The 20,546-nt window shown below is 45.1% G+C and overlaps 1 protein-coding gene across 3 annotated transcripts in view; it reads right to left on the bottom strand.

The window, feature by feature from the left end:
• Window positions 1-18,394: 18,394 nt before the first annotated feature.
• The window catches only part of LOC147631060 (uncharacterized), a 105,704-nt gene continuing 103,552 nt past the window's right edge, over window positions 18,395-20,546 (bottom strand). For all 3 annotated transcript variants that reach the window (XM_086809386.1, XM_086809387.1, XM_086809388.1), the window contains exons 13-16: window positions 19,141-19,233; window positions 18,969-19,037; window positions 18,842-18,884; window positions 18,395-18,680 (exon numbers count right to left, since the gene is read on the bottom strand). In XM_086809386.1, the coding sequence (XP_086665512.1) occupies window positions 18,580-18,680; window positions 18,842-18,884; window positions 18,969-19,037; window positions 19,141-19,233 (306 nt within the window). In that variant the 3' untranslated portion in view covers window positions 18,395-18,579. The remainder of the gene's footprint in view (window positions 18,681-18,841; window positions 18,885-18,968; window positions 19,038-19,140; window positions 19,234-20,546) is intronic.

The following is a 20,546-nucleotide window of genomic DNA, read 5'->3' as shown; positions in this document are numbered from 1 at the left end:
AATAGTATAAAGTTAAGCCTATCATTGTTAAGGTTTAGCACCCTAATGGTATTAGGCTTCTTTGATCCTATTAAGGTCTAGTACAATGATAATAACTTTCTATTACTAGGAGTTTTGAAAACCCTGAATATTTAGAATAGAGGGAAGATATTGCCTTGTGTGTCTTTCACCATGGCCATGGAGGAAGCAAAAGAATAAGTGTATATTGATGGAAAAAGAAGAATGAGAATAAGGTGATGTAGGAGAAATGGTGAGTAGGAAAGGGAAGTGTATATTGATGGAAAAAGGAGGAGGAGAATAAGGTGAGGTAGGAGAAATGACGAGCAAGAAAGGAGAATATTAGGGGAGATTGATGGAGGTCAAGGTACACAATTGTGCAGGGTAGTGGGGAACCATTTTGAGACTCATGTATTGTGTGTATAATGAGTGTGTAGTTTGCTCATATTTAAGATATATTTATGGTGGAAAAATAATGAGTCTACCATTAGATGGAGGACTCTAAATATACTCCATCTAGACCATCTCATTGGAAGACTTATAATAGATTCATCGAACACTAGTTTTGGTAGTACTCAAATCTCATTCAAAATTAAGGCAAGAAACTAACTTGTACTATTAATTTTTTTGGATGATTTTTCATTGCCATAGTAAATGTTAGAAATAAACTTAAGAAAACTCTTATGTGTATTGGCAGGTTATGATGCTTGTGAAGTATATATAGGTTGGGATAATACACATGATAGATTGGGATAGTCTAGGCTTACAAGATTATTATTCTTAGCATGTCTGCGTGTCCGTTTATGTGTGTTTCTAAGCATATGTGTGGTGTGTGCATGTGTTTCTAAGCATGTGTGTGAATCCAAGCATATACTTTATAAAACATCACATGTGTGGGGTGTGTGTGTGTGGGTGTGTGTAAGCATGTGTATGAAGCTAAGCATATTCTATAAAACATCACATTAATCGATGATATTTGTAAATATGTGGAAATGAGACTTTATCTCAAATATGATGTTAACCACATGGTTTCACTTGCCATCCTTCTACTGAAAGGCGTTTTGCTATGTAATGGAAGCCCATTCCTTCTAAGATGGTGTGCTAGAATCTATGAAGCAACCTTATCGTGATATTAATGCCAAATAGAAAAGTCACAAACTTTGTGTACATACTTGATTAAGACTAGAACGAGTAGCCATGGACCTTTTTTTAAGTGTTGTTCCACCTAGTGTGAAAGCTAGCCATTTATATATTTTATATATAAGCTATTTTTGACATTAGGAAATACACATTTATTCCCTTGCAATAGAACACTTAACCTGTGATTTTTGTTCATGCATTGTTAAAATGGGTACCATAGAGCATCTAAAATCAATAAAAAAGTCAATCAACATTGGTAGCATTGAGCATCAAAAATCAATAAAAACCTATTAAAAAACACACTTACTTAAACACCATAAATTAGGATTAGGAACCTTAATCACCCCATAAAAGTCCAAGAAATCTTGAAAAACAACAAAAACTAGGCCAAAACACCTCTCGGGTAGGAGACGGAAGTCCATAGTTAGCGCGCAAAAAATCCGTGATGTGAACCATAACCAACATGAGACATGAGTTGTTGTCAAGAGATGTGGGGATGGCACCAGTAGAATCTCCCAGATCTCAGGCCGCAAGGTCCTAGTTGAGGCATTCAACGACTGTGGCGGTCTGCTATCTTGTTGCCATGGATCTCTGAGGTGCAGAAGAAGGGTGTGTTCAGATGTGGCAGTCTTGATCAGGATGCCTACAGACCCTCCATAGTCGCAAGCCCACTCAACAAGATAAAAGTGATCAAGCCCGGCTCGGTCGGGACCATGGTCCCAGCGTGTCCGACCTGAAAAAGAGGAGGCTGTGGGAGGTACGGTGGTACAACAGAACTCTTGGTGAAGATCCCTCCCCAATATCGTGGAGTCCCTGCTACCTCCCCACCAGTCCTCTCGGGCCTCAATTATGTTGAAGTCACCCCCATCCAGCCATCCAACCACCTGCAGGAGACCTCTTGCCTGGATCCCGTCTTAAGCCTCGTTTAAGGCAGAGATGTTAAGCAAGCCCACATGGTACTCCACTAAAAAGATGATCACCCACTGAGATCTGCCCGGGACAATGGTGCTTGCATTGGTCACGCGAGAAAGAAGCTGACTGCTGATGGAGATGTAGAACCGGCCCTGGTTCCAAAGGGCACTTGTAGCTGGGACCAGAAAGTCTGGCTACGTCCTGAGAGAATCTTCCCACCATGACAGGTATGGCCTACCAGTAAATGATGCTCCTATAGGAAGAAAATGTCGACGTCGCTTCCGACCAGAGGTTGCTGGAGCTCAGCCTGCACTGAGGCTGAGTGAGCCACCCAAGCCATGGATGTCTTATGAGATGATCCACATGACTAGCGGAAGAGATTGCAGAACCTGTTGAGTCGCTCTAAACAAGAGGCTTACAACCTGGTTTTTGATGGAGAGTAATGGTCTGTGCAAGAGCAGAGGTGTTTCAAGTGGGAGCGGATGCATCCAGCCACCATTTCGAGTGTCTAGCATCATCCTTGCAATGTAGGTACCCATAGATGCGCCTTTCAGTGGCAAAGCTGATGTGGAAGAAGATGAAAAGGTGCACCCCTCTCACCTCCCATGAGAAAGAACCATCCAGTTTTATAGCTGGATCAATTCAAGGCCCACATTTCATATCAAAAGAGCTTAGCCAAACTTCAAAGGAGTTGTGTGGGCACGCTCTTTCCGAGTGGTTTGCTCATTTCCTACCCTACCCAAATGATCGTGAGTTCAAAACCCAGACACATTTTGAGAAAAAGAAACAGAGGAGATGAGTACTACCCATGCCTAGCATAGATAGGGGATGTGGCAAAAAGATACTTAGTATGTAACACTGGTATCCCTTCTGAGCGCTGCCTCCTGTGCACCCCGCCTCCAGCACTCCTGCCTGCACCCTGTGCGTCTACGACCCCCCCCCTCCCCCCCCCCTCCCCCCCCAGGCACTTGTGTGCCTTGCCTCCATTTCGCCCCACCTCTTCCTTTGATTCCCTCCAACCGCAGCCTGCCTCGCCCTCCGCCTCCCTTTCCGTGTGCGCCCCCACCTTCGCGTTCCCCTCCACCTTTCTTCGTGCCGCTTTGTACCTCTTTTCACTCTGCCCCCTGCTCTGCCCTCTCCTTTCCATCTTTCCTTCTTTCCGCCCACTTTGCTTCTTCCCCCTTTGTTGTCCATCAGCCCGGCATTCTGCCCACCCTCGATTTCTTTGCCAGCCTGCTCCTGTCGTCCTTATCCTCTTCGAGCCCTATCCTCTTCAGCCCCCTTTGTCAGGTGTTTTCAGCCTTTGGGCAGGTTTTTCTTCGACGAGTGTCGGACCTCCATCTCCTCGCTCTTCAACAGTCGCCTCCTTGGAGGCCTCCACTGTAAGCCCAACGGAGCGTGCAGTGACCGATGCAACCACGTGTATGAGAGATAGAGAGGGAGGAGGGGAGAGCAAGATGGGAATAGGGGATTTACACGGTACACCACACTGAGCGGGGAATAGGCCCTGCCCCCTCTTCAAGAATTTATTTCAGGAACAATCCACGGGCTTTTCCAAGCCAGGACCAATACAACAAATGAATACAATATCAAACAAATGTGTTGATGTCGAGATCGGGTCGAGGTCGTTGTCGAGGCACAAGATAGTTGATGCTGAGCTCACCACGAGGATGACCCACAAAAGGCTTACACCGGGCTAGTACCGATATCAAAAGAATCCAACTAATGTTCTCAAGTATTCACAAAAAGCTCCTTCTTCCCAATCCAATCCTTTCACTACTAGAGGTGGCGGTTCTTCAAATGGAAGCTACCAACATGTGACAGAAAGTCCAGCAAACAGGAGGCAGAAACTCTGTTTTTGGAGTGGCAGAGATGTCGACGGCAGGTGGCTCTGGGGCGGCGGCGTTGGCGAAAATAGCCCTAGGCGACGGCGACACCGACGGTAGGCGGTGGCGGCAGCTCTGGGCGGCGGCGCTTCTTCATAGGGGGTGGATAGGTGGTGGTTGGTGCTGCAAAAGGTTGTAGAAGTAGCACACAAGAGGGTTGATGATGTTCTTGCTTTTCCCAAGGAGTTCTCCACGTGTTTCTTCTATGAGTCTCCAAGATTTCTTCAATGCTTCTTTAAATACTTGAGGGGAGGCCTGCTTTTACCATGCTTTGCTTTTGTTTTTACCACTTGGCTTTTGCTTTTATTTTAATAATAAGCAAAGTTCTTGGTTTTAACTTCAGGGCCTTGCTTTTTGGCCCTGGAGCTGCTTTTTGAAAAAGCGGCTTATAGCTTTTTGACTCAATTCAACGAGCTCTTTCCAACGGTGCCCTTAGCTTTTTGGTCAACAAAGTTTGACTTTTGCTTTTTCTTGCTTTTTGACCCAAATGAGTGCCTTTTCCAATTCCAACTTTAGGGACCCTGTTTCCATGTGTCCATCATCCTGTCCATGTGTTCGGGCACGAGTTCTATCGTATGTAAAGAGCATGGAGGACCAAATAGTTACATTCCCTCCCTCTTATAGTACCGTTGTCCTCAACTGTGGCATAGATATGGTACTAGCCCCATCTGGTGCTCTTGTGCATGTGGTCTTTCCTCATATATGTAGTGTCTTCTGCTCCTTTGGTAACATCTTTATGCCTTTCTTTGACCGATGTCCTTTCTTGATGGTACATGATCTTCATAGCCTGAAGCAAGGGTTAGAAAATAAATGTATACTCACCTTTTGCAAAAACTAGACACAAGCTAGTCAACAAACAAGTATGCATCATTCGCGTCTACTAGGTATTCCAGGTACTGGCCATGTAGTCTGGAGCCCAGTGGACTATCACATGCCATAAATCCAAGCATTGTCCATGCATCAAAAACATCACACAAAATCAAAGAAATTCAGACATACATCAATATGCAATGCACAAATATTGATCCTCCTGTTCATGGATTGTCCTGTCTGGTTTCATTGAAACCGTGCTGAGCCATCTGGTCACTAGGACCGCTCAGACTTTTCCTCAAGGCCATCTGGTCACTGGGACCGCCCGAGAGTTCATCAATAGTCATCTGGTCGCATTGACCGCTCGACTATGAAATCCAATAGTCATATGGGCCATCTGGTCGCAATGACCGCCCGATTGTGAAATCCAATACAGTCATCTGGGCCATCTGGTCGCAATGACCGCCCGACTGTGAAATCCAATACAGTCATCTGGCCCATCTGGTCGCAATGACTGCCCGACTGCGAAATCCAATATATCTAGCATCGTTGCCTCCCATATACAAATCTTGCTCCTTGGGCTTTTTTGGCATGGTTGCCACCCAAACTAGAGCATGTCCAAATAACCATTATAAGCAGAATAATGATCAATTTCAGTTCTATATATACAATGAAGAGGGCTTAGAGATACAATCCCTCCCTCTTAAATCTTTCTTGATAACAAAAAGTCACAAAAATATGTTCCATTATAGTTCTAGAGATCCTCATCTAAAACTGTCATAATCTATTACATAGCCTTCATGATACAAAGCTGCTCCAAAAACTTCATGGCAGGATGTCAATCTGATGATCTTCTAGTCTCTTCAGCTTCTTGATCTGTCAGGGTGGGACGATTTGCAGCTAGGTGTCCCTTCTTTCCACATTGGAAACACTTCACTTCTTTGGTATATTCTTCGAGTTGCTTAAGAGACAATTTTCTTCGAAAGGGTGGAGGTTTGTCCTCACTTCTATTGTTCTTTTCTTGTGACTCGGTTCTTGATGGGGATCGGTCTCTAAACTTCTTCCTTTGAGATGAGTCTCGATTCTGATTCTTTGATTTATCCACCATCCAAGGCATATGTAGAGCTTCGGCTTGCAAAGTTTTATCTTGGGCTTCTTCCAAAGTTTTAGGTCCCAACATATAGACTGCTTGATAAAGCTTTGGTTGCAATCCATTGACAAACTTTCGCATTTCCATCAATGGTGGGATAGGAGTATATGAGGTGAACTTCAATGAGACGGCTGAAAAGTTATAAAGATATGTTGCTACACTTTCTCCCGCTTTTTGCTTTACCTCGTCCCATTCCTTTTGTACATCTGCTTCAAAGGTGGCGGGAAGGAACTTCTTGTTGAACATGGTTTTGAAATCAGCCCATGAGGTAGGCTTGGTCCCTTCTTGGACCACCTGCCACCAATTCAAGGCGGCATCTTTCAAGTGCATACGAACTGTGCGTAGTTTGGACTTTTCGGAGAAGTCCTCTCCTCCAAAGGCGGCGTCAAACTGTTTGATGAAGGATAGAGCTTTTTGAGTGTCCCGCTTTCCATAAAAGGTATCAAACTTTACGCTTTTCTCTCCTGGCTTGAAGTCTACTTTGCCGGTTGAAGGCTCCTTTGCCTTCTTCTCTTTTGCTTGATCGGAAGAAGCTATATTTGATAGAACAGGTCTGAGGGAAGCTTCTCTTTGGAATAGGGGATTTACACGGTACACCACACTGAGCGGGGAACTAGCCCCGCCCCCTCTTCAAGAATTTATTTCAGGAACAATCCACGGGCTTTTCCAAGCCAGGACCAATACAACAAATGAATACAATATCAAACAAAGGTGTTGATGTCGAGATCGGGTCGAGGTCGTTGTCGAGGCACAAGATAGTTGATGCCGAGCTCACCACAAGGATGACCCACAAAAGGCTTACACCGGGCTAGTACCGATATCAAAAGAATCCAACTGATGTTCTCAAGTATCCACCAAAAGCTCCTTCTTCCCGATCCAATCCTTTCACTGCTACTAGAGGTGGCGGTTCTTCAAATGGAAGCTACCAACATGTGACAGAAAGTCCAGCAAACAGGAGGCAAAAACTTTGTTTTTGGAGCAGCGGAGACGCCGGCGGTGGTGCTGGGCGAAAATAGCCCTAGGCGGTGGTGACACCGATGGCAGGCGGCGGCGGAGGCTCTGGCTTTGGGCAGTGGCGGCAGTGGCAAGTAGCTCTGGGCGGCGGCGCTTCTTCACAGGGGGTGGAGAGGTGGTGGTTGGTACTGCAAAAGGTTGTAGAAGTAGCAGACAAGTGGGTTGATGATGTTCTTGCTTTTCCCAAGGAGTTCTCCACGTGTTTCTTCTATGAGTCTCCAAGATTTCTTCAATGCTTCTTTAAATACTTGAGGGGAGGCTTGCTTTTACCATGCTTTGCTTTTGTTTTTACCACTTGGCTTTTGCTTTTATTTTAATAATAAGCAAAGTTCTTGGTTTTAACTTTAGGGCCTTGCTTTTTGAAAAAGTGGCTTATAGCTTTTTGACTCAATTCAACGAGCGCCCTCAGCTTTTTGGTCAACAAAGTTTGACTTTTGCTTTTTCTTGCTTTTTGACCAAATGAGTGCTTTTTTCAATTCCAACTTTAGGGACCCTGTTTCCATGTGTCCATCATCCTGTCCATGTGTCCGCGCATGAGTTCTATCGTGTGTAAAGAGCATGGAGGACCAAATAGTTACATCCACTTGCAAGATTTTGGGTAGCTGCTTGGCACGAGGACAACTCAAGGATCTTGTGTAGGCTAGCCTCATCGGCAAGCCTAGCAACATTACTGATATTCAAGATGGGCCACCTTGCTAGAGCTTGTCGTTGCCATCAATCTAGGAGCGTGCGTGCGGTTCCAAATCAGTTCTTTAGAAGGGGAGAGGGGGGGTCCCGGTCCCCATAAGATTCAACGCACCACGTCCCGGCCCCTGAGGATCCTGATGCAGGAGAGGGGCAGGCTACTGGTTCGAGGTGGAACCACCATCAGACTTCTAGGGCAAAGTGGTGCCATCCGGCACGCCAGTCTGGCAACAACACAAAGCGGCAATGGGAGAGGAACGGAGTCTCCCTCATTGTGGATGGATGGAGTGACACCCGCAAGAGGAGTATTCATGGCATGGTTGCATATTCCCGCGGCGAGATGTACTTCATCTCATCTCATGATGCATCCAGCACTGGGAAGAGCGCGGATGTGCTTGCGGCGGAGTGGGCTACCACCATGGAGATCGTTGGCCCTGAGTATGTAGTGGGCTTTGTTGCGGATGGGGAGCCTTCCAATAGGGCGGCGGGAGCTATTCTCCAAGGTATGTATGGACATGTCACGGTGTCCTTTTGTATGGCTCATTGCCTAAACAACCTCCTCAAGGACATCGGGACATTACCATGGATCAGCGGCTCATTGAGGAGGCCAACACCATGGTCTCCTTTGTCCTCAACCACCAAAGACTTCGGCGTGAGTTCAACAAGAGGTCTTGTCTCTCTCTCCTCAAATATTCCGACACCCGGTTTGCCTACAAACTTTCTCATGTTGGGCCGGTTGAAGGATTGTAGCGGTGCTTTGAGGGGGCTTTTCCTTAGCGACGAGTTTGTCGCCATGCAAGAGTCCCATACAAACACTGGCCAAGAGTGTACGCTACGGGCGGATGACGCCTTGGTGGGAGCGTGTGAAGACCACAGATGCTATGGTGAGGCTCATAGTCCACCTATTGAGGATTGTAGACGCTATGCAACCATGCATAGGCAAGGTCTACGAGACCATGGATCGCATGATAGAGAAGTTGAAAGACTTCGTGCCTAACGAAGACAGATACGAGGAGATCCATGCCTTGTGTCTAGGAAGGTGGAATTCCTACTACTCTCCATTGCATGCAGCAGCAGCTTATGTGGTGGACCCAGAATTCCAAGGCAACAAGCAGGAGAGCGACCGGGAGGTGAGCGCTGGATGGAGGATCATCTTGGATTGTCTTGTGCCTGATGCATTGGTTAGGCGCAAGATCAGGGACCAGCTTTCGATGTACAGGTCATTTCATGGCTCCTATGGCTGTCATGATGCACAGGTGGACCGCTCCAAAGTTGGTACTGCTCTATGGTGGGAGGACTTTGGTTCAGATGGACCAGAGCTGCAGCAGCTTGCCATCCGCATACTTAGCCAGGCCGTCAGCTCCTCTTGCTTGGAGCAACTTTGGAATACCTACAGCCACATTGCCTCTAGGAAGAGGAACCGACTCGGGGTAGAGCGTGCCAATGACCTTGTCTTCGTCAGCGCGAACTTGCGAATGCTTTGCAAGAGCGTGACCAAGAAAGCAGATTCCTTCACCGAGTGGGAGATGAGTCAACGAGAAGAGTAACAAGAGGATGAGGTGCAGGAGCAGCATGCGAGTGAGGATGAGCTTGATGTTTCTTTGGCACAAGCTACCCATGACCATGAGGCGAGCACTTCACGTGGATGATCATTCATGGATCATGATTCATGGGCCTTACTACTTAGCTCTAGCCTCTAGCCTCTAGTCTTCAGCACTTTTTTGTCATTGACTCATTTGAGTCCGTCCATGTATTTTGCCTCCTTAAGGCTTAGTCCTGACTCATTTTGTATCTACTTAATTATTAATGACTCAAAAGCTTACCATTTTAGTGTAAATTTGTGCTCCTTTTGATGTACTTCCAAAGTAGAATAAGTGTAGAGTAGAAAAAATTTAAAAAAAAAGTATTTTTTGAGTGCCGTTCCCTCCCCCGTCCCCGTTCCCTACTTATGGCCGTCCCCCGTCACCGTCCCCCGTACCTTGTGACTATGCCCGCCGCAGGGCTCAGTACCAGCCGTACCCGTCTGGAGGCAGGTTCCTAGGCATGATCCCGTGCCAGCAACCTCCCCTCCCCAGGAGTTTTCTCTTCCCCAGTAGAAGGCCCCTCCCCTGGACCTGCCTGACCCACCCACAACCCCACCCCCCCCTTCCTCCTCGTCCTCCTTTTCTTGCTGCCCCCTGTTGCCCTTGCTGCTGAGAGGCCTTCTTCGGGGCTCGGCACATCGCTTGATTCATCACTTCTTGGAGCCCGTGTGCTGATGACCATCGCTGCCTTGCCAGTGCGAGCCTTGCTCCTAGAGATACCTGGAGAACACCACCCCCCCCCCCCCCCCCCCCCCCAGCCTTCTCGAATTTTGGGACAGGCGGTGATTACAATTTTTTTCCCAAGGAGACGAGTGGGTTTGCCAAGGCACCTCTCCGCGTCGTGTTATCTTCCACCACTCCACGCTGGCCACCCCAGACAGCAGCACAACGGCATTCTCTTTTCCCATAAGTGTGGCTCTGGATCAGGAGTGGAGGGAGGAGTCCGTTTCGTCCACCATTCATGACCAGGTTGTCGAGTTCTCTCACCATTTGAGTGATTTGTGCCTCACCGAAATTGTCACACATTTTTGGCCCTTGGTGTGTACAGAGCTTGTGTTGGAAGGATCAGGATGGAGAGGTTAAGGCCTCCAATGTGGAGGTACTCCTTTAATTTATCTTCATGTCTCCTTGGTGGTACCTCTCTTGCCGTCATATAGCTACCTACACTATGACAGCTGGGCCCCTGAGTATGCCTACAATAGAGCTAGGGCTGAGAGTGGTCCTTCATGGAGGACAGGATTGGAGCCTGCCTTGGAAGGCTGCGTACCAGCACGGACTGTGATTACTCGCTGTCCAAGCCAATGCCCAAGACTCTTTGAGTGGAGGGCACTTTTGATAGGTCCCATTATTGACGGACCTAGCCATGTGGACATCACTCCGGAGTCTACAGGAGATTGGGGTCCCGAGTTCTGAGCCTCTGGGAGACTTGGCGTCCAACCTCTGTCCCCCTCACAACTTCACGGATCTTCTTCAGTGGATCTGGAGCCTTCCTCTGAGTGTGGCCAGCCAAAGAGGAATGACTGTGTGATCATGTCTGATACAAAATGATAGAAATAAATGTCCAGGATCCAAGAAGTCATGACTCATGACACGGGACCAAGCCTCCAGGATCTGTATCCTCTAGGCCTTCAATATCCTCCATGTCCTCATCATCTAACTCCTCTGATGTCTCTGTGATAGTGCCAGAAGAGGAGGGCCTCATGGCTCTCATCTCGATCATTGCAGCCACGCTGGTCTCTGCTACTGCGTTGGTACTAGCACTGGCTGCTCCGACACGTGATTGAGTCCTTAGAGTCGGTGCCATCATCTTCTCAGAGGATGGCATAGATGTCACGCTCATCCTGACGAATTTCAAGAACATACTTCACCTTCATGATGTCGATTTTGCCCACGTTTACTTGACGTGGCTCAATGGGGTTGCCTCTCTGCTCAATGAGACGTAGGTTGCAAACGACAATACACCAACCGTTCGAATTGAGTAGTGCTCAATTTGTTCCTCTTCTTTGTATGTAAGAGGGCCTAGGTACTCTAGTTTCTCTCACAAGGACCCGAGTTGCAATCCTGTGAGAGAACGCAAGACATTTCGGTCATTAAGAAGACCAAAAACGCTATAAGTACCATATATGCAATTATGTTACATGTAATCATGATCCACAAGTTTTATACTCACCAAATGATGAGTGCTAAGCCCATATTTCTCCCACCCAGAGACACGCTGAATCCGAGTCCCTCTCATAACAGTTGTTACCCGACCAAAAGCATGGCTACCATTGTGAAAAATCAACAGCTCATCCTCGAACTCTCTCAAAAGATTAACATCACCTCCTGTCCATCGATTGATGTACTCATGCCATCCCTCTTCAATCTCCTCGTTGTTGTATTGGTCCTCATTGTGCCACAAAGGGTGCAGCATATGGGCAACCGCATGGATTGGTTTATGGAACCAATCCCATCCACGGTTCCACACCTCTTGAATGTCCTAGACCATAAAAAACAGCCATGGTATGATTCAAAAAAGGGGAAAAACTGCCACGGTTGCATATTGTAAACTTCAAAGTCCATAATGTCATTGGTTACCTCTCATCTGACAAGACAATGCATCAGTTAAGTTCATCACTGATCATATCCATGAACTCCTATAAGAGTCCAAGAGTGCTGCTCTCCATGTCAGTGATGCTAGCACACTGTACAAAGGCTGAATTGCCTTCACTAGATTCTCGACCTCTGCTCACCATGCATCATTCATCACTAACTGTGTAAATGCCACTGCTTTGGGCTGGCAACGATCCTCCTACAATGAACATGTATGCAAATTTGGTCTTTGATGGCTTGAGAAGATCCAAATCACTATTAGCCTGATACATTGCAAGAACTTTGGGCCTCTTTGTGACAAATTTCACCATGCTGCGAGATGTGTTAAAGATCTGAATGACCCACCCGATTTTGGCTACATCCTCAATGAGCAGATCCATGCTATGGGCTGCACATAGAGTCCACACAATCCGTGGAAACTAATCCATGAGCATCCTACTCGTAGATACACAATTAGGCCCATTATCTGTGACAACGTGCACAATGTTATCGGGTCCAATCTCCATCACCGCGTCACGCACGTGCCCCCAAATGAACTCTCCAGTGACAATTGTGGCAGGTACAAATGCATCTATGGTCTCGAGAACATGGTGCCATTCCATGAAGACACAAGAATGTCATAAACACTCCTCTTCCGCACATCTGTCCACCCGTCACACAAAAGAGTGCAACCATACTTCACCCATGTGGCCTTCAAAGGCTCCATCTCTTGCTTTACATGCAATGTCTCCTTTCTCAGCTCTTTGGTATGCAAAGATTCATAACTGGGTCCCTCCCAGTCATGCCCTATGCAACTGATTGCTTTAATTGCTTTCTTCCAAACGAGGGGTGCGTACCATGTTAAATGACAAAGCACACTGTATGCCGAGCTTTGTCAACTCCCTAGTAGCTTCATTTATAGCTTGCTTTTGCAAACTTGCTCTTATGTTTGCTCTTTGTAGGGAGCCTCTGGTAGGGAAGGCGGTTCTATGGGCTCGTGGAGCTGAGCTACATCCAATGTTACCAGATACACGTTGACTAGGAAAATTAGATTGGCTGCCCATGCCATCCCCACTAGTCTTGGCTCTCTTGGATACATCGTCAATATCCTCCGCATCCTGTGGGTGTTCGAAGTGAAAGCTCTCTTTGCTTCCTCCTGTCTCCTCCATGCCTATAAGGAATCATAAACCTACTTGGGAACAATCTTTTTTTTCCCCCCAGATTGGCCTTAGGCCCATAATCCTCCCGTAGTTACTGATTTTCCACCCCCCGTAGGCGATGCTGCCGAGGAACCACCGAGGGGGGTTTTGAACCCAAGACCTCTTGGTTTGCATGAGGCCCTTCCCCTTTCAATCCTGATAAGTGTGCCTTCACATGGGTTACACTGCCACCTGCTATCAAAGCACAAAACATGCACTTCCATTTCTCTGATCCTGATTTCTCATAGCTTGACAACTTTGTGACATGCTCCCATGCAACATCCCTGGCACAAGGTGTGTTCCTCGATGCTAATTTATTCTGATTTTTGGGAGAGATTGGAGCAGCCTGGCACAAAAAGACCTAATTTCAAAATCTGATTATTTCCCAAAAAATCAACAAAAGCAGTATGTATAGATTGTGCCTACCTCAAATATGCATGCAAGAAGTCCCACGGGTGTGGAGATGCATGTCAAGGGCCACAAATCTGAAAAACGAGCTTCCCAGGTTGACACATTTCATGCACATCGTTACCTTATAACATGGAAAAAACATTTTTTTAAAACTCATAGGAAAATAACGGGTACGAAACGTGTGAAACATTTATGAAACGTCACACCTGGCCAAAGGTATGAAACACGTTTCATATCTACTATGCTCCAGACATTCGATAGAGATCTTCTACCGTGCATCTGGCGCATAGATCAACTGGCAGAAGTCCTGTGGGCTCATCGCCTACCCCAACTTGGAGGCTAGTTGAGGCTTTTCAGTGGATCCCGAGTGGCACTCTAGTTTGTTATCTTGCATGCCAGGTTGGTATAGATATTCCCCGCTGCATAAACTAGCTCCTCTTCTTCTGAGCATTTGGAAGAAGCTGCTATATACTGGATTTCAGTCAGGCTTTCCTTAGCTGGCCGGGTCATGGTGGTGAACCAAAAGTTGTTGAATCTTGAATGGGTGGACTCAAGCTTATGTTGAGTGGTTGAGGAGCAGGGGATTAGGAATTGGAGAGAGATCAAGAGAGGGACAGGCGGCGATTTACAGAGTGTCCTGGAGATTGGATTTGTGTACAATTTGATCATGAGTTTGAAGGAAATAGTATATGGTCTGGTTTCTCTAGCCTTGGAGTTCCATCTTTTAATCTGACAGCCAGGTGGGAGATACAAATGTTTGTTGGTTTGTCTGTAAAAGTGTTCAGAATTTTCAGAGGAATTAGAACTCTGGACTTGAATCAAAGTATAATACAAAGGACAGAGATTGCTCAACTAGGGAAGTATCTGTCTAGGATGCCTTGAAGTTGGAAGGGGGAATGGAGCTACAGGTTTTTGGGAAATCAAAGAAGGGATTTTCTCTAGATCAGACACATCTCATAGTTAGCTCTAAATGTATGAGGTTTTGTTTTGTGCTTTGAATTGAAGTACCGTGTAAGATACAAGGGATAGAGTACTCTGGACTGTCAAAATGGGATCCCATTTGAGTTGCATCAGAAGTTGAAAGGACAAGCAAGCAAGATAGGTTTGAGCTTAGATAAGAAGATTGATATACAGTCAAGAGGTAGCCAAGGTATGGGCTGCTAACATAGAGGTTTTTCTGGGGTTTGAAGAGGTTGAAAGCCTATTTAGTCCAGAGAACTAGGAAAGAGCAAGGAGCTGCATCCATCCATCCATCCAAAGAGGTTGCAACTGTTGGTTTAGGCTTCCCTTGTTTCACAAAGACTCTGATGATATCACTTGGGATGTTAGATGCTTTTGGAACAGGTAATTTGTGAACCCCAACATCTTGCATTTGTATATCTCTCACTTGTGTGGTGTCTGGTGTTGTTATAGAGGCCAATACCCAGAGTCCTCACAACTGTGTATCCTGTACTGTACTGGCCGACTGTGAAGATGTCGGGTCATGACTCTGAAAGTGTCCACTGCCAAGGTAAGCCTAGGTATTTTTATCTTCTTTTTGCGTATGCTTCTTTACTATATAGGTTGCTCTAGCCTGCTGCCCGCAGCCTTCTGCCCTTTTTTTTTTGGCATATGCTTCTATAGGTTGCATTGTGGAGCCTGTGCAGCTATAGCCTATGACCCCATAAATACTATGGGTGTACCATGTTGGCAATACTTATTAGGGTGTAAAATCAGGCTTTTTTTCCTACGGCTAAAATGGGAAATTTTTCCCATAACCTATGCAGGGGTCTCACGCTGCAGGCAACAAGGTATTTCTCTTGTGACTTTGCAAGATGCCTAGCACATAGGATCTCTTGTGGAGCAATGTCACATGGGAGAGCAAGCATGCATGCCCATGCCCAGGCCCAGGAAAATGGAGGTGCAATTTTTGTGCAGAGGTGCATCTTGGCAGCATTACACGGTTGAAGGCACACTTGACACATACAAAGGGCCATGGGGTGGGACCTTGTAAGGCCGTACCAAGGCACATTTATGAAAGCCTTAAGGCTTGAAAGGCTAAGGAACTAGGCCTTCCTCTTGAGGAGATCGTGCATTTAAGAGAGCCTACCAAAACTGTGGAAGAGCAAGATTCTACAGTAGGTGACATGCAAAGTTAGCATCATTACACTTTTACTTTAGGGATAGCTCTAGCTCAGCACCTCGAGCAAAGAGGACCACTTTACCTTTGTTAAAGAAAGGGCATGTGACAGTAGGGTTTCGAAAGACTGCCATGAAGGAGGCAACAAGGAAGAAAACCAGCTTTTTGTGTAGTGTGCATTGTCCTTCAATATTTTGCGGACTCCTCGATGCAGAACAATTAGAGCAATCTCACGCATAGGTTGTGAGTGGGATGGTCCCTCATATTAGGCCTTGCGTACTACAGAGCTTCGGTAAGAGAAGCTAGAAGTGGAGATAGAGATGGAGCCTCTTAAGGCTACTTGGGTAAAGTATGGGTGTACTTTGATGTGTGATGGCTGGTCTAATGTAAAGAAGAGGAATGTTTATAATATCATGGTCTCCTCATGCAAAGGCACTATGTTTATTCGTGCCATAGATGCCTCTATGGTGTGGACAGTGGTGACAGGGGAGTTCATCTTCAGGCGTATGCGCCAGGCTATACGAGAGATTGGCCCATACAACATTGTACATGTGATACCAAAAAATGGATCGAATTGTGTTTCCATGGGAAGGATGCTTGAAGAAGAGTTCCCCAAGATTGTATGGACACCTTGTGCTACACATAGCCTTGATTTGATGATAGAAGATGTGGGAAAGCTGGATTGGGTGAGAAACATTTTTTCTATACCCTCATTTCAAGGCTAGTGGATGGTGATGTGCAAGTTATGAGAAAGCTAGAGGATAAGCTTCTCATATATCGGAACAATAGCCACATGTTTGGATGACCAACAACACAACTGAGGGACACACAATTGGAGCTTGTCTTGGTGGGAGAAATATGGCATTGGCATTCTAGACTTGGTAAGCAACAAATTACTAAGTATAACTTTTCTAAGAATATTGACAATCTTATACTTCTATTCAATGATGAATGGCGTCAATTTTTATTTGCAGAGATGCATTGCCATAAGAGTTCTCTCACAAGACTGTAGTTCAAGACCTTGTGAGAGAAACTGGAGTACATGGCACTTTTCCACACCAAGAAGAGAAATAGGCTCTCAACTGCCTAGCTGGAGAGGCTTGTGTTCTGTCATTGCAACTTGCCATTAATAGAGCAGAAAGGCAACCCCATCGAGCCTCACCAAGTCAATCTTCACAAGTTTGATATCACAAAAAATAGGGAGATCCCCGACATCCCTCGGGAGAAGGAGAGATATCTATTCCATGTTGTATGAGAAGATTACAGCTGCATCTCGTGGTACATGATCCCAGGCACTTGCTAGCACCAGTGCGACACCAACAGATCATGAGGATGAGACATTTGAGGACTTAGCTAGTGGTAGTCAGAGTGAGGATGAGCGTGATGGAGAGGATGATGAGACTTGAACTCTCATGAGTCTTGAGTCATTTATCTATATACTTTTTTGGATTTGGTGGGACATTGTGTGATTGTCATGACTCTTGGGAGTCATCATGATTTATCTTTATTAAGATGGGTTTTTATCTTTGTGTTAAGTGAAGTACCAGACTCTTGGCTGCCCAGTATCATGTATGGAATGTGGATTCTAGAGAGATGAATATGGGTGTTGTTTTTTGCATTGAATCACTATTTACATTGAATAATAATGGGTGTTGTTTACTGCATTGAATATGGGTGTTGTTTTCTGCATTGAATCACTATTTACATTGAATAATAATGGGTGTTGTTTACTGCATTGAATATGGGTGTTGTTTTCTGCATTGAATCACTATTTACATTGAATAATAATGGGTGTTGTTTTCTGCATTGAATCACTATTTACATCGAATCACTATTTACATTGAATAATAATGGGTGTTGTTTACATTGAATCACTATTTACATTGAATAATAATGGGTGTTGTTTTCTGCATTGAATCACTATTTACATCAAATAATAATGAATCCAATGTGTTTTCTCTCGAGTCATGTTTTCTCATGAGTCATGTTTTCAAGTATTTTGCTGCTGAAATAGGCTAAGGCCTAAACACTTATTTCTTGTATTGTTGTACATTCTATATTATATATATGTATATATATATATTTGCATTTTTGTTTGAAACTTTTTTTTTTGTCGTTTCAAAAAAATATGAAACTTCTCAAACGTTTCTAAAACCCGTTTCAAATCAAGTGTTTTTGAAACTCCTGCTAACTATGCCTGTGAGGTTGTAAGAGCATCCTTCCCCCCTTTTTTCAGTTCTCTTGATTCTCGCTCCCCTCTATGGAGCTGAGTTTGTACTTAGCCATTATGGCTATTTTGTTTGGTAACTAATAGAAGGATCTTTTCCCGGGGAAAAAAAATCAGGGATGTGGCACCTTGTTCGCATCTTTATACCCTGAAAGGTAAAATGTCCACTAACTGTTTATGAAGCAACATGATGACTTTCCAGTATTATCCACCCAAGTACGCTCTCAATTATTTTATAACTTGTACATGCATTCACACACTAAAAAGAGAAGCATTCTGCTCAAATTATGCATTGTTTTTGTTTCCAGTATTATCCATCCAAGTACGCTCTCAATTATTTGATAACTTGCACATGCATTCACACACTAAAAGAGAAGCATTCTGCTCAAATTACCTCAACTGAGCACCCAACAGAACATCCTCTTGGTTTTACAGACATGAGATGAAGACTGTTACACACTTTCTGGTCAGAAGCAGGATGATCATGAAGGCCACCCTTCATGTGATTTTGAAGCTGGACTACTTTCCCCCCTTTACCAAAGTGTGCATCATGTTTGGGTACGTAAGGCTCATTCAATGTCTCCAGGATATTTAAATCCATGGTTGGAATGCAAGTTTGGTTACATAAGTTGTACCTAAACAGTCCTTTGAGCCTAGTTCTATAATTTGAAAATTTTTGCTCTGGCTTGTTACCCGCTCAAATCATGCATCCAAGTAAAGATTACATCCTTGATAGAAGACGATATTGTCTTGGTAAGCCACTTAAGAACTTACAGAGAATGAATAAATTATGACTAGATATAAGTGAATTCAAGAACCTACATACAAAATTGTGAGTGAAAGGCTAAGCTTGAGTCCACCATCGTCTCAACAAGGCTACAGTATAATCTCATCTTGTACACTAAAATTGAGGGTTTTGTGTGGAAGCACAATGCAATTCGTGACCACCACTTCATCTTCCACAGAAACGTCGTCACCTGCAAAACATTGAATCCAGCAAGTTAGACAACATAAAGCCCTATGTTTAAAGTATGCCATCAAGTACCAAGGAAACACATACGAGTGGAGGGGGGAAAAAGAGGGGGGGGGGGGGGGGGGGGGGTTCATGCATGTGCACAAAAGCACATGTGAGTCTTACCAAGAATTGTTATGCCTAGTTTGGCAGTGTAGTTACCACCACCCTGCAATCATCCAGCCACCATATATTACCAAATGAGTAGAGAACCATGACGCAGTCAAAGTAAAGGAACTCTCTCTTTATTTACCTGTACCCTTGCCCATCTGCCAATTGATGATTTCCATCCAACAATAGAGTGAAGTACTATGGCATTTTCCTAGATTAAAAAATTCATATCAACGAGTGTGTATCAACATGAGTGGAAATTGAAAATTGTTACATGCAAGTCTTTGCAGGCAGGCTAGGGACCGAATTCATACCTTGACCTCCACACCATCAAGTATGATGCATCCAATCAGTCTTACTCCAGGACCAATACGAGCATTTGCAGAGATGGATACATTTGGGCCAACCTGTTTTATCCAGCCGTGATATAGAAGAGTCTCTCTCTCTCTCTCTTTTTCTTTTCTTTCTTTTCTTCCGATGACCGGAAGAACACAGTTGTATTATTTCTTTTTGTCTCATAGGCCGACTTTGGCCTCTCGTAGACGTTAATATATCTTTCTTTCTCTCTCAGATGTTCTCTTCCAGACCATTACTTACATTCAGCATGTATACTCCCTGGACACAGCGTGTCTCCCTTGGCTAGCATTCGAGTCTTCTATGCAGATGTATGCTTATAGAGTCACGTTTCGGTTTTCATTTTTCAAGTCCTCCTTTTAGTATTTACATGGCACTGTATACCCATGGTATCATTGTACTATTCATGGTCTCATAGGCCCTTTGGGCCTTTTGTAGACTTAAATATCTCTCTCTCTCTCTCCTCTCACACACACACTAGTACTTCACAATGCTAATCTAGCATGTGCCAAGTCAGGTCATCTAAATTTTCATTTCTTTGTTGCAGATTGCATTAAGGGGATGCTCTAAGGTATATCCTAATAAATATTATATACACACTATTTTTTTGATCTCAAAAGCTATTTTGGCCTTTCACAGATGTTCCCATATGCGTTGCAGAGTTCTCCCAACAAGGAGAAGTCCTCTTGTTGGGCAACTTTAATGCAAGGACAGCCAAGGAGCAGATACATACATATAACTTCCAAGGAGATGCCATTATGCTGCCAAAGATTGACTTGGCTGAGATGAGCTTGCAGAGGGCCAACCAAGATATAGGAGAGGTAACAGCATATGGTAGACAATTCTTGGGGATGGGGCTATGCATGAGCCGGTTATATATAACAAGATGTCCAGATGGCAACAATTAGATGACCTTACATGTTTCCCACATCATGGAGGCTCTAGGCCGGTGGATTACCTCATGGGTCTCCTGCTCTCATATCACATATTCTAGAATTCACCATCCCCCCTCCCCCCATACTAGCCGACCACACATCTCTATCACAATATCATACTCTACCTTAGCCCCCACATCCACACCCACAACCCCTTCCACCAGCTTCCCCATGTCCATTTCCATCATGACCTTGACCCACATCTATGCGGACCATCTCTTTCGCCACATCTCAGCCCTGGACTTATCCCTCCCTATCTCCAACACCACATCCGAACTCTCCTCCATCTTCCATGACTTCGCCCATGCCAGCTTTCCCTATACCACATGCTCCTTAGCAAGTTTGCTAGTGGGTTCTTGTAATTCACCCTAGTGGGTGTGAGCACGTATTGGGCACCGTCTCGTAGATAACAATCACTTTAACACTTAATG

This window comes from Cibotium barometz, chromosome 15 (assembly GCF_041138505.1).
Source record: "Cibotium barometz isolate CiBa-2024 chromosome 15, ASM4113850v1, whole genome shotgun sequence".
NCBI lineage: Eukaryota > Viridiplantae > Streptophyta > Polypodiopsida > Cyatheales > Cibotiaceae > Cibotium > Cibotium barometz.
Note: the sequence above shows the minus strand (reverse complement) of the source record. Positions and strands in the feature narration are given on the sequence as shown.